The 12,115-nt window shown below is 40.8% G+C and overlaps 1 protein-coding gene across 1 annotated transcript in view; it reads left to right on the top strand.

Moving 5' to 3' along the window:
* DDRGK1 (DDRGK domain containing 1) overlaps positions 1–12,115 on the top strand; it is a 49,267-nt gene that overhangs the window by 15,075 nt on the left and 22,077 nt on the right. Inside the window, exons 3-4 of the mRNA XM_084626011.1 lie at positions 9,024–9,130; positions 11,350–11,451. Of these exons, the coding sequence (XP_084482137.1) occupies positions 9,024–9,130; positions 11,350–11,451 (209 nt within the window). The remainder of the gene's footprint in view (positions 1–9,023; positions 9,131–11,349; positions 11,452–12,115) is intronic.

Here is a 12,115-nt window from a genome sequence, read left to right as displayed (position 1 = left end):
ACATCAGATTGAGTGGCAGCCCTGTATTTAAGCTGGGTATGCAAGCCCAGAGTAGTGGCTCGTTGCCACTAAAATGCTAATAAATTTGTTAGTCTCTAAGGTGCCACAAATACTCCTTTTCTTTTAGCAGTGAAGTAGTTAACTTTCTGGGTGCTTTAATTTTCTTTAGCAAGTTCAGAAAAGTATCTAGCCTCCTATGGGTTTACTCAAATCTTCGGAGGCCTTGATTCCAAGTAAAATGACCCAGATCCCTCAAGAATGCACATAAAACCATACAGCGCCTTGCACAATGGGGCTGGGCCCTCTGAGTGTTACGGCAATAAGATAATTCTTATTGTTTATGCCACAGGACCCTCTGTTTATCTGGAGAATAATGGCTGCTGTTTGTTAATTGTAAAACCGTCACTTCAAATGAGATTAGAGCCCCATTTTGCTAGATGCTCTATAAAGTATAATGAAAGACGCTCCCTTCCCCAAAGAGATGATAATCTAAACAGACAAGCCAGATAAGGGTGGGAAGGAAAACCGGCACAGAGAGGTGAAATGACTTTTCCAGGGTTCATAGCAGGCCAGTAGCAGAGGTCTCCTGATTATCACTGCAGTGCCCTAGCCCCCAAACCATGGAAAACATCATCATTTTGGGAGCTATGGGTTCATCTCTCTGTGCTACTGTTTGTGTGTCTGCAGACTTGGGAAGACAAAACTCAGTTTGCATTGGGTCACATCTGGAAGATTATCCTTGTGCCCCTCTACCTGTAATCAAATCGGCATAAACCAGTAGAGCCCCCAGAGAAATGCTGGCACAGCAAGGTGTGCCACTGAGCACCAGGACAATCTAGCTTTTAAAATATAAGGTAGTAAAAATCCCAAATTAAACATAGCTGATTAAACCATAATAGTTGACATTCAGTTCGTTTACTTACCTCCTGAGACCTGGTGCTCAGCATGGTATGCTTCCCCCAGAAAGCATCAAATGCCTAAAGCTTGCTGTCAAGTATCAGGGGGTAGTCGTGTTAGTCTGTATCCACAAAAACAGCAGGGAGTCCGGTGGCACCTTAAAGACTAACAGATTTATTTGGGCATAAGCTTTCGTGGGTAAAAACCCCACTTCTTCAGCTTGCTGGACGGTTTAGCTGCTTAGTTGTCAACTGCTGCCGGAAGCACATAGAAACTGCAACGAGGGCCCTTACAGGGCTTTTTCTGTTTGTTTTGTTTTTAAATCAGTTTGCTTTTTAAAATGCACAGGACTGATTTGTGTAGCACAGCGTTGCCCAAACTTTTCTGGCCACGGAACACTTTTTACCCTATTATGGAACACTTATAATATTATTTGGGTTTTCAAATAAAAAATGGCATTATTTATTCTCAAATGTATTTTATTTTATAAAACAAAGCAAAAATACAAATTTAAAATAACTTGAACTCACAATTTCTAACTGGAAAGCGCGTATAAAGTAGTACAAAAATCAAGTGCAAGAGTCAAAATTAAAAACAGTGTTCTACTTTAGAAAAACTGTTTTTATAGATACACAAACACCAAACAAATAGATTTTTACTGGGAAAATCTATTTTTATAAACAGAAATACTGATTTGGATTTAATGGGATTGGTGTTTCTGCTTTTTTCTATCACATTCACTTAATATTAGGAATAATGCTGGAAAGTTGAATCCTCATGTCAGGCGCAGCATCAAGTCTATTCCTATATTTTATTTTTGTTGCAGTATAATACGAAAATCTCGTCTCACACAAATAAGTTGTAGCAAAAGGAAGGAGCACTCGAACTGCACGTTTAGCCACATTAGGGTACTCTTCTATTTAGGCTGCTCCAAAAATTATTCAGCAGAAGAGCCTTAAACTTTTGTTTCCAATCAAAATCAGAAATTAAGTCAATTAGGCTTTCATAATCGTGTGCAGTAAAGTCGACTGGTTTGGCTTTAATTACAAACGGATTTCAAACCCAAGCATTATCGTCAGTAGTTGTAGGAAAATATTCTAATAAAGAGGCTTGCAAGTCACGAAAGTGCTGTAAAATGGTGCTGGAAACTTCTTCATGGACTGTAGAATTTACTTCAGTCAGAAATTCATGTAGTGTGGGGAAGCAGTCGAAGTTATTCTGTTCTACAGAAGATGCCCAGAATTCCAGTTTCTTTTTTAATGGCACAATTTTATCCATTGTAGTAAAAATGGTCACATTCTTTCCTTGCAGCGACAGATTAATTTCATTTAATTTTGCAAAAATGTCTGCAAGATACACAAGTCTCATTAGTCATGAGGAATTTGTCAGTCGTTAAATTTTTGTCCTGAAGTGAAGAATACCAGTAGTTCACTACGAAGCTCAAAAAGCCTCACAAGCACTTTTCCTCTGGATAGCCACCTCACTTCCATATGCAAAAGAAGCATTTTGTGCTGACTACCCATTTCCTCGTACAAACTTTTAAATAACCTGGATTGAAGTGGTTGAGGTTTGACAAAATTGATCATTTGTATTGCTTTATCGAGCACAATTTTCAGATATGCTGGTATTTTTTTTTAACAGCAAGTGCTTGTATGTGTAAAACACAATGGCTCTTAGTGCTTTCTGGTGCCACACTTACGATTCGCGTCACAGCTCCCTTCGTCTTCCCGATCATTGCCCGAGCACTGTCAGTACGTACATCGTGACGTTTTCCCCAACTAATTTCATGCTTTCTGATAAAATCGTTGATGCAGTTGACTATTTATTTCTTCTCCAGTCGCGTAGCTTTGCAGAGATTCACAGAAGAGCAGCTCCTCTTCAATAACATTATTAAATCTATATCGGACAAATACTAGTAGCACGCCAAGTCCTGAAACGTCAGTGGACTCCTCTAGCTGCAATGAATACTCGTGGCAAATTTTCAGTCGGCAAACTAGCTCTTTTTCTGTGTCATCGGCAAGATCTTTAATATGGCGTGCAACAGTATTTGGCAAGTGTACAGCATCAGTTTTTTTTACCAGACTGCTTGCTCAACATGCACGTTACGATATCTTTCGCGCAAGGCTTGATAAGCGTTTCTCCAATACTGTGAGCTTCTCCAGCAAGCACTAAACGGTAACTTACTCGATAAGATGCCTCTGTTGCACTTTCGTTGTCTGTTTTAGCAATTTTAATCATCCAAAGTTTACAATTTCCAAGTGAGTCATGCTGCCTCTTGAAAAATCTTATATCTTTGTCTTTGTATTCAGCATGCTTGGTTTCCAAATACCTACAAAATTTAGCAGGAGCTAATGAACTGTTCGCTAGTATTTTGTTGCACACAACGCACTGCACATCAGGAACGTCTTTATTTCCAACACACGTAAAACCGAAAGACAAATAACTTTCATCATACCTTCGTTTCGGTCTTTTAACACCTGCTGCTGCTTGGTTTTTTTTATATACTTCGGTGGAAATTCTTTCACCTTGGATAACTTACTAGTACTAACAGATTTTGCGGCAACAAAAGACTGTGATTGTTCATCCTCACTTCGAAGTGTCGCAATATTTTGCTCGTTTATTTCGGCCACAGTTGGAGTACCAGAAGAACTTGCTTTTTGTTTCAAAGTTCCTTCTCTTAGCCTCAAATCCATGGTGATTAGGTTTAGTGACAATATTTAGAAATACTGCTTTTTGTCAAATTTTGTCACAAATATTTATATTGTTTCGAGTGAAGCTAGTTTAGTTGTGCTTATCGCACACACAGTAAAGACCCCCCGGTTTGAACGTGTTGAGTGAATGTTGTATTCAACATGGTGTAAAGAGAATGGTGTGTGCATACTGCTGCAGTTCGCAGCCTCGAGCGGAAGGGGTACGACGTCACTAACTGAAACATGTCTGAAAGGGGTAGACGTCGACATGCCTGCGTGCCACGTTCTCTTTACGCCATGATATTCAATACGAGATCTGTCAATAACCGGAAAAAGAGTTTTATGTTAAATTATAGTCATTCAAAAATTTTTGTAAACCACGCTTCAAATATGCCAAATTTAAAATTGAAAAATAATTTAAAGACGCTTGTTTTTAATTACGATTCTTTCACGGAACACCTATTCGCATCATGCGGAACACAGTTTGGGAAACGCTGGTGTAGCATTTAAACCTGCAGCTGTTCATAATTTTGACATCTGAAACAGTGCCTACGTAAATTCACCTTGAATAATTCTCTGTTTTGAATGTATTTTAAATCCTATTGGTTTTTTTGAAATGCTCATTAAATAGTGGATCCTATGTACACCTTTTTGGGACGACTGAATTTATTCTAAGGTGGTAAATTGGGAAGTTGTGCGCTATTTTATTTGAAGGTCAACCTGCCGTGAATCACTGACCATTTTTAAATCAAGGATTGGATGTTTTTCTAAAAGATCTGTGCTAGGAATTATTTTGGGGCAGTTCTCTGGCCTGTGTAATGCAGGAAGTCAGACTAGATGATCATTGACAATGATCCCTTCTGGCCTAGAAATCTATCAGTCTGCCTGACTACTAACTAATAAATACTTCTCACTTATTCGCAAGAGTGCCATGCATCCACAGATACCTAACTACATTGTGCTATAAACGTTAATGATGCCTCACAAACTCTTGTGAGGCAGGAACTGTTAGAGCTCTATTAATGGATGTAGTCATTGGACTGCGCTTCTAGTTTAAGCAAAATAAAACACCGTAAAACCTCTTCAGTGCACAATTAAACTTTGTGCTGTGCTTTCCATGACTACCATAGTCTTCATTAGAGAAGCACCTGTAAATAGTATACGTTTTGACCTGCATTTGTTGTCAGTCTGCATTTTTATAGCACTCTAGATTTCCTTTACATCAGTAAACAACGTGATGTGGTTTAGCACTGGCCATCTTTGTCCTTGAGACATTTCAAGCCCAGACATGAGTGAAGGAGGTAAGTGTGTGTGGTTTCTCAGTTATGCCATATGCGCTTGTTCAGAAAAGGAATTTCAAGTGGTTCGACTCTTTCTCGAAGGAGCCTATACCCTTTACGTACTGCACTTGGCTGTCATCAGCGTAGGCTGGTTTTGTGGCTGCAGATTAATAGGCCAGCATCTTGTTTGAGTCCTAAAATGGATCACTGATAAATCTTTTCTCTTAAAAATAAAATAAAAAAGCAGCTTGCATGACTGTCATGTTAGTCATCTTATTGCCCATGCTTTTCCATATGGTGGATTGATTTGTCCCAGTCAGTGGCCATGTGTAACAAAGATTCCTGTGTAATCAGGGTTGGATGGATTTCTGAAGCCAATATCTTAGTTGCTTCATGTGTTCATTATCATTTGTACTGCAGTTGTTTCTTGGAGCCCCAGTCATGGATCACGGTCCCATTGTGCTCGGCACTACAGATACATAACAAAAATATGCTTCTCATCCCCCCCCCCCCCCCGAAGAACTGATAGTCTGTCAGTGGTTCTCAAACTTTTGTACTGGTGACCCCTTTCACACAGCAAGCCTCTGAGTGCGACCCCCACCCTTATAAATTATCATAGAATATCAGGGTTGGAAGGGACCCCCTGCTCAAAGCAGGACCAACCCCCAACTAAATCAAAATTAAAAACACTTTAAAATATATTTAACGTCATTATAAATGCTGGAGGCAAAGCGAGGTTTGGGGTGGAGGCTGACAGCTCGTGCCCCCTGAGGGGTCCCGACCCCCAGTTTGAGAACCCCTGGTCTTAGTAGTCAGAACTGAAGCTGTGGGGCTGGATTCTGCTTCAGGATTCACCAATATAAAACCGTTTACTTCAGTGGACTTACCACTTACATTAGTGGAACAGAGCAGTATTTGGTCCCTGATCTACAAATCCAGAGCCCAACAGCAAAAAACATTTGTTAGAGGAATACAAAGAAGTGCTGATGAGTCGCTCACTAAGTGCATCTGACTGCTGATGAATGTATTACTAAAAGGTTATTTGAAAAGGGGGCATATCTACAGTGTGTGTAGATTAAATGCAAAACAAAAAAAGAAAACCCCACAACCCCAAACCAGAAACGATGGAGAAACAGTCTTAAAATTTTGCCTGTACATCTGGGGAAGCTCAAAAATGCATGGCTCCTACATCAGAATTAACCTCCGTCCCCCTTGCGCACACACACACCTTTATCGTCTGTTGCTGTACATGCCTGAATAGGTGCGGCATGATTAACCTGTAGTGCTGTGGTGGTAATAGCTGTGTGTGAAATCTCAAACGGGATGCTGCATTGAACATCTATTCTACCACTTTAATGAAGGCTGTAACTCAGCAAAGTACTTCAGCATGTACTTAAGTCCTATTAAGCACGTAGATGGGCACGGTGTTAACTTGAAGCACTTTGCTGAATCATGGGGCCCAACGAAAATGTCTAAAGAGAAATGTGCATTTCTAGCAACTGCACATTCAAGGAAATGTGCTGCTGTCTTGAGGAAGTGGGTCTTGTGGGATCCCATCAGACACTTCATACTCGGGGGAGGAAGATGTTAATGGTCAGGGACTTATTTTTGTCAGTCCCCCACAAGTGTTTAAACAGCATCTTCTCTGTCATAATCGCTAAACTACTAACATCAACATAGAAAGCATACTCACAATTAACAATTTTTTATATACTTTACCTCAATACTACTATCCCTCTAGACTCCAAATGAGAATTTCAGTTAGACTTCTTAACCAGGATAAAATTTACTCTTTGCTAGACTGAGAGCCAAACACGGGTACAAATATCCCATATGCAGACAAGCCCTGAGGAGCCAGTAAGACATTTAGATCTGACGACACTATGCAAGCCTTTTAGGGCAGGGACTGTGTTTTCTTATTTGCTTCTGGAAAGCACCAGCCATGCATGTGGTGACTCCTAGAGAATTGTGAATCAGAAGGGTGTAATTCCATCCAGGGAGTCTGATGATGCGTCGCTGACTTTGATATTGCCATGTGATCCAGAGTCAAATTATTTTCACACTTGGCAGCAGCTTCTGAAATGTTACTATGTAAAATGTGAGTGGGCCTTGTGCTTTCTGTGCATGTGTGGGGGAGGGAGGGGGAACCCTTCTGAACATCTGGCTAGTACGATTTCACTCTTACTGAAACCTGGGCTGAGAAGTCTGCCTCGCGTTTATTTCCTTCCAGAGCGAGTGAACAGTGGTATAGTTCGAGAACAATTTACAGAAAACAAATTTAGTAGAGAAGGCATCTACTTTCAGTAGTCTGTCTACAGAAGTATGTGTTTCAGTTTGTGAAACGGGCTGTGTCTAACATGCCTCGGGATACACCTTCAAAACCTAATCCTATCAAAGAAGAAGGGTACCCATCCCTCAGCCACCCAAACATCCCCTCTGGCAAATGCCTGAGTAAATCTGGGCCTTGCCTCATGCCCTAAAGGTCAGCAGACTTCGGCTCTGTCAGACCAGGAAGTAAATTCCATTGGGGGGGAAGGGTCCCTTATTGAAAACAAACTGCAATCAAAACCTTTCACATTTCAGTGTAGTGACTGTCGTATCGCCAATTCCAAGCATTCAAAAATCTTGAGTTGGGCTCCAAAAGTTATGATTATATATCAAATCCCATGGGATTTATTTATTTATTTATTTACATATTTATTTTTTTAAGATGGACGTGTTCTGGTTTCTGAGCCATCAGGATGCACTTGAGTTACGTTTGGGGGGTGGGTTTTCCCCCACAACCATGTAGGCTAGAAACTTTTTCAAATGAAAACTAAGATGACTCTGATTATTTGGGCTTTGTTTAAATATATAATATATATTAAAGCAAATATTGAAAGACTGGAAACAAAATTACAAGAGTTGAGAACGCTCTGTCTCAAGCAGCCCAGCTGAACTCAGAGTTTAGTAGATCAAAGTCAACACCTTGAATAATCGCATCAGGGATGTGCATAATACTTCACATATAAGTAGGGTCATGAGGTCCCTCTCACAAGGATTTTGCAGTCCAGGACTCCAGTCCTGCAGTTGATTTATGCCATGTAGAGTCCCAATGAATCTCTCCTTGAGCATAGGGGTCAGTCTACTCTGCCGGTGTTGCAAGATTGGAGCCCAAGTTAGGCAGGTGAATGAGTAATAAGACCAAACATGTGGCATGTGAAGAAACAAGGGGACAGAATATATGTTGGGGAGGGAGAATGTTCTTAGAATCATAGAATATCAGGGTTGGAAGGGACCTCAGGAGGTCATCTAGTCCAACCCCCTGCTTAAAGCAGGACCAATCCACAAGTTTTTGCCCCAGATCCCTAAATGGCCCCCTCAAGGATTGAACTCACAACCCTGGGTTTAGTAGGCCAATGCTCAAACCACTGAGCTATCTCTCCCCCCCCAGTCTTCCGAAAACTGCTGCTCATTGATCGCTTGATCAGCATATGTTTAGGTGTGCAAAAATGCATACACATTTGCACGTTAAATTATCATGATCCACAGTTGCAGAAATTGGACTTGCAAATGGCCAGTTTTGTTGTAGCAAGCCATTTGTTTGTGCAGGTCTGTGACTGTGCATGCAGGCTATTAAAGATCAAGCCCCTTATATGCATTATATTCCTTGGAGGGTTTTATATTTTTTCTTTAAAGGGTAGATGGGATGGTAGACAGCATCACAGTGTAGATTACTGATGGATAGAAAACCTCTAAATGCCATCTTTAAAATTGACGTAATTGTTGCACTAGGCTTGAGGGTAACAGGAAAACAAAATCCCTACAGCTGGATGTTAAATTGTAAAAGTAGGTGTGTGTGATAGGTGACTTTGTTCATATGTAATGAAAATTACGTTTAATGGGTGGAAAGCAGGAAATGTTGATGATAAACAGCCTTTCTTCAAAGGATCCAGTAAAGTTTACCTCTGACTTCACCATACATGTGCCTGCCTTGCAAATCTATTTTGTGGTTTGGCAGCCTCTTGTGAATGTCGTTTTTCCCCCCCTTTTTATTGGATCTTGTCAGAGCTTTGGCTGTCTTCCCATCTGCAGCTCATCTCTCTTCAGAAGCAGGGAATCCAATTTCCTGAGAGCTCTAAATTGTTCTTTTCCCCTTTCTAATGCAATGTTGCAGAGGAAGATGATGGAGACGAGGCTGCAGAATTTCAATTGTCCGGGAAAATCGGAGCAAAGAAACAGAGGAAACTAGAAGAGAAACAAGCCAGAAAAGCCCAGAGAGAGGTGAGTGTTTCCTGCCATGTCTAAAGCACAAAGCAAAGGGCCGATGATAGCTGCCCTAGAAGAGGCAGGAGTTGTTGTTTGGTCACAACAGCTGGGAGGTTTATCGGGGGAGGGGGAAAAACCCGCTTTGTCTCAGAAACACCCCCTCCCCCCCACACACACACACATCTGGAAGAGCAGCTGACAGTTGTGATTGTGTAACACCGACAGACCGTGGTTGTCAGTGGGTGGGATCGAACTGGGGACCTCTGGAGCTTAGTGCATCAGCCTCCACCGCATGAGCTAAAAGCTGCTGTAGTAGCAGCTGTGGAATGTCTGTGCATTGCTCCATGCTCACCTGTAGGCAGAGGTTCCCCTTCCTACTCCAACCACTGTGCCGGTTCTCCATGCACATGTTCCTTCGGGATTGAATGAGAATTTGGTGACATAGGCAAGCTGTGTCCTTGCAAAGCTCGTTGAAGTGTGGGGAGCTGAGCATTCAGTCCTTGGGCCAGAATTCAGCAGAGAGCAAACAGAAAGCCTAGAAACCAGACATCTCTTTGCTATGAACATTCATCCGTTTCCTAAATTCTAGCTCTGCATATTAAATTACCAGTTGAATACTCTGGATTTTTCAGTTACACTTATTTAACTGCTGCAAGTCCAGGGGTAACTAATCAGCAACAGCAAACCCTCCTAAAGCCCATTAGTATATGACTCTAGTTTTTATACGTTAATTTCTTTTTCCTGTTCTACTTTACTGGCCTGCAATCTCCGTAACCTGGAGTATGGTTTGCAAAAGCTTGATGTAATTGCAACAGACTTTTGCATAACAGAGAAGATGCTCGCCACAGCACAGAGTGAACAAAGTAATAATAAGAGCGTTAAACAAGTCTGTTGGGCTGAAATTGACCTCTGCACAGGGTCAACACAAAGCCACTCAAATCCCACATAAGTCCTGCTTTAAGAAATAAAGTGGTGCCTAGATCTTACACGCGGGGATTAAATTTACCTTGGCTGACTGTGGTGATAAGTGCTATAGGTAGCATATATTGTAACAAATACTACGTGATTATATATAGTCTTCCATTACGATCCTCTCTTCACTTGCGCATAACTTTAACCATTTTTGGTTTTTACTTTCCAAGTTTGATCTTTTATGAAAAGTTTGAGCAAAATCAATTAAGTTACTTTGGAGTTAAATCACTGGTTTTCAACCTGTGGTCCACAGACCCCCAGGGGTCCGCAAACTAAGATTTCCAAAGGTGGTCTGCACCTCTGTTTGAAAATTTTTAGGGGTCCACAGATGAAAAAAGATTGAAAACCACTGAGTTAAATAAAGGGTATGGGAGGGCAGAGGAGAGATCCTTTGTTCCATTTTCAAACAAGCTGATTTTCTCTTTTTTTGGGCCACACACTTAACTCAAAACCCCTGACAGTTAAAGCTGAAACGTTCCAGGTGGCACATTCTCAGTGAGGATGAGTCTCCTGGCTATTTAATTTAAAAAACACAAATTAGATCAAGTATTTTCTGGAATGGGGAGAAAGGGGAAATAATAAAGAAATCAATATAAAGATATTTTAAGCAATAGTCTAAATCATCCATTATGAATTATTTTTTTCTCCTTGGAACAATTTGTGTGTATTGGTGGCTGGTTATTTTCGGGGGAGGGAATGGCGGTGGATCTTGTGTTTTAAGTTAAATTTAATCTTCCTAATAGTAAGATTTCCATTCTTTGTCTAGGAGAGCAATTTTTCCATTTTTAACTGTAAAATAATTTAAATGTGCTTTCATTGTATGAATCACTTCTTTAAAGGATGCCATTCAGATTAATAAGAACAAAATTCAAGGTACCTTATAAAGCATAAAAATTTTACATTTGCAAAGGGTTTTTTTTAAGATTTAAAGTGAAGGGAAAAGTCAGTGGTTTTACAGTATTCAATAGCAAAGCTACAAAAACAAGCTAATACATGCATTCAGTGGAGGTGAAAACTTCGACAAGGAAACTGATATTTTAAATCTCCATAGGGATAATTTGTAAACTGAGTGGAAATACTAAAATTTGAAACGAACGGAAAACCCTGATGATTATGACAAACGAGAATAGCTTCTCTTTTTAAAAATATCAGTTGTGTATTTCTGGACACAGAAGTCCAGGAAACTGATGAGAGATAACTGATGCTCGTAAATTATGAAACCAAAGATTGAGAGAGAATAATGTATTGCCTTTTTTTTTTAGGCTGAAGAAGCAGAGCGTGAGGAACGGAAAAAACTCGAGTCAAAGAGAGAGGAGGAAAGGCGGAAAGAAGAGGAGAGAATACGCCTTGAAGAAGAAAGACAGGTGGGACTTGACTGAGTTTGCAGTTGGAAATTCTAAAGCAAATTTTGCCCTTTGTTACATCTTTAGTACAAAGAGGGCTGAATGCAACCTTGAACTGAGCTGAAACCCCTACTAGTGTTAGGTTCTCTCAGACAAGCCTGTGACTTTCGTTGGGTTATTATTTTGTTATGATAGTGCCTAGAGGTCCCAATCAAGATCAGGGCCTTGTTGTGTTAAATGCGCGACAGACACAGTCCTTACTCTCACAAGCTTACTATCGAAGTAGATAAGACAGACAAAGGGGAAGTGACTAAGCCCCAAGGTCACATCGCCGGTCGGTGGCTAAAACTCTCATCTTCTGATTCCCAGTCCAGATGGCTGTCCACTACTCCACACCGGTTCCTTTGTGTGATAACTTTGCCATTAAAGAGTTGTTTGGTCCACTTGCTGTGATAGTGAATGCTGACTTAGACAGCCACCCAAGGGGCCAACAGGAAACTGCTTGGCCATGAGGGAGTATACTTAATGAAAGATGTCCTATGAAATTATAATGGGAACTTTGGTGAGGTACTCCAGATTGGTCTCTTAGGGGAGGGGGCTGGTTATCAGAAAAGCTTCTTAGCCCAGCGTTCACTGTAACTTTAAATCCATGTCGTGTAGGGAGTGACATATTCACCAAAGCTGG

This window comes from Lepidochelys olivacea, assembly GCF_965140295.1.
Source record: "Lepidochelys olivacea isolate rLepOli2 genome assembly, chromosome: 4".
Taxonomy (NCBI): domain Eukaryota; kingdom Metazoa; phylum Chordata; order Testudines; family Cheloniidae; genus Lepidochelys; species Lepidochelys olivacea.
This window is presented reverse-complemented; position numbering and strand designations above follow the sequence as displayed.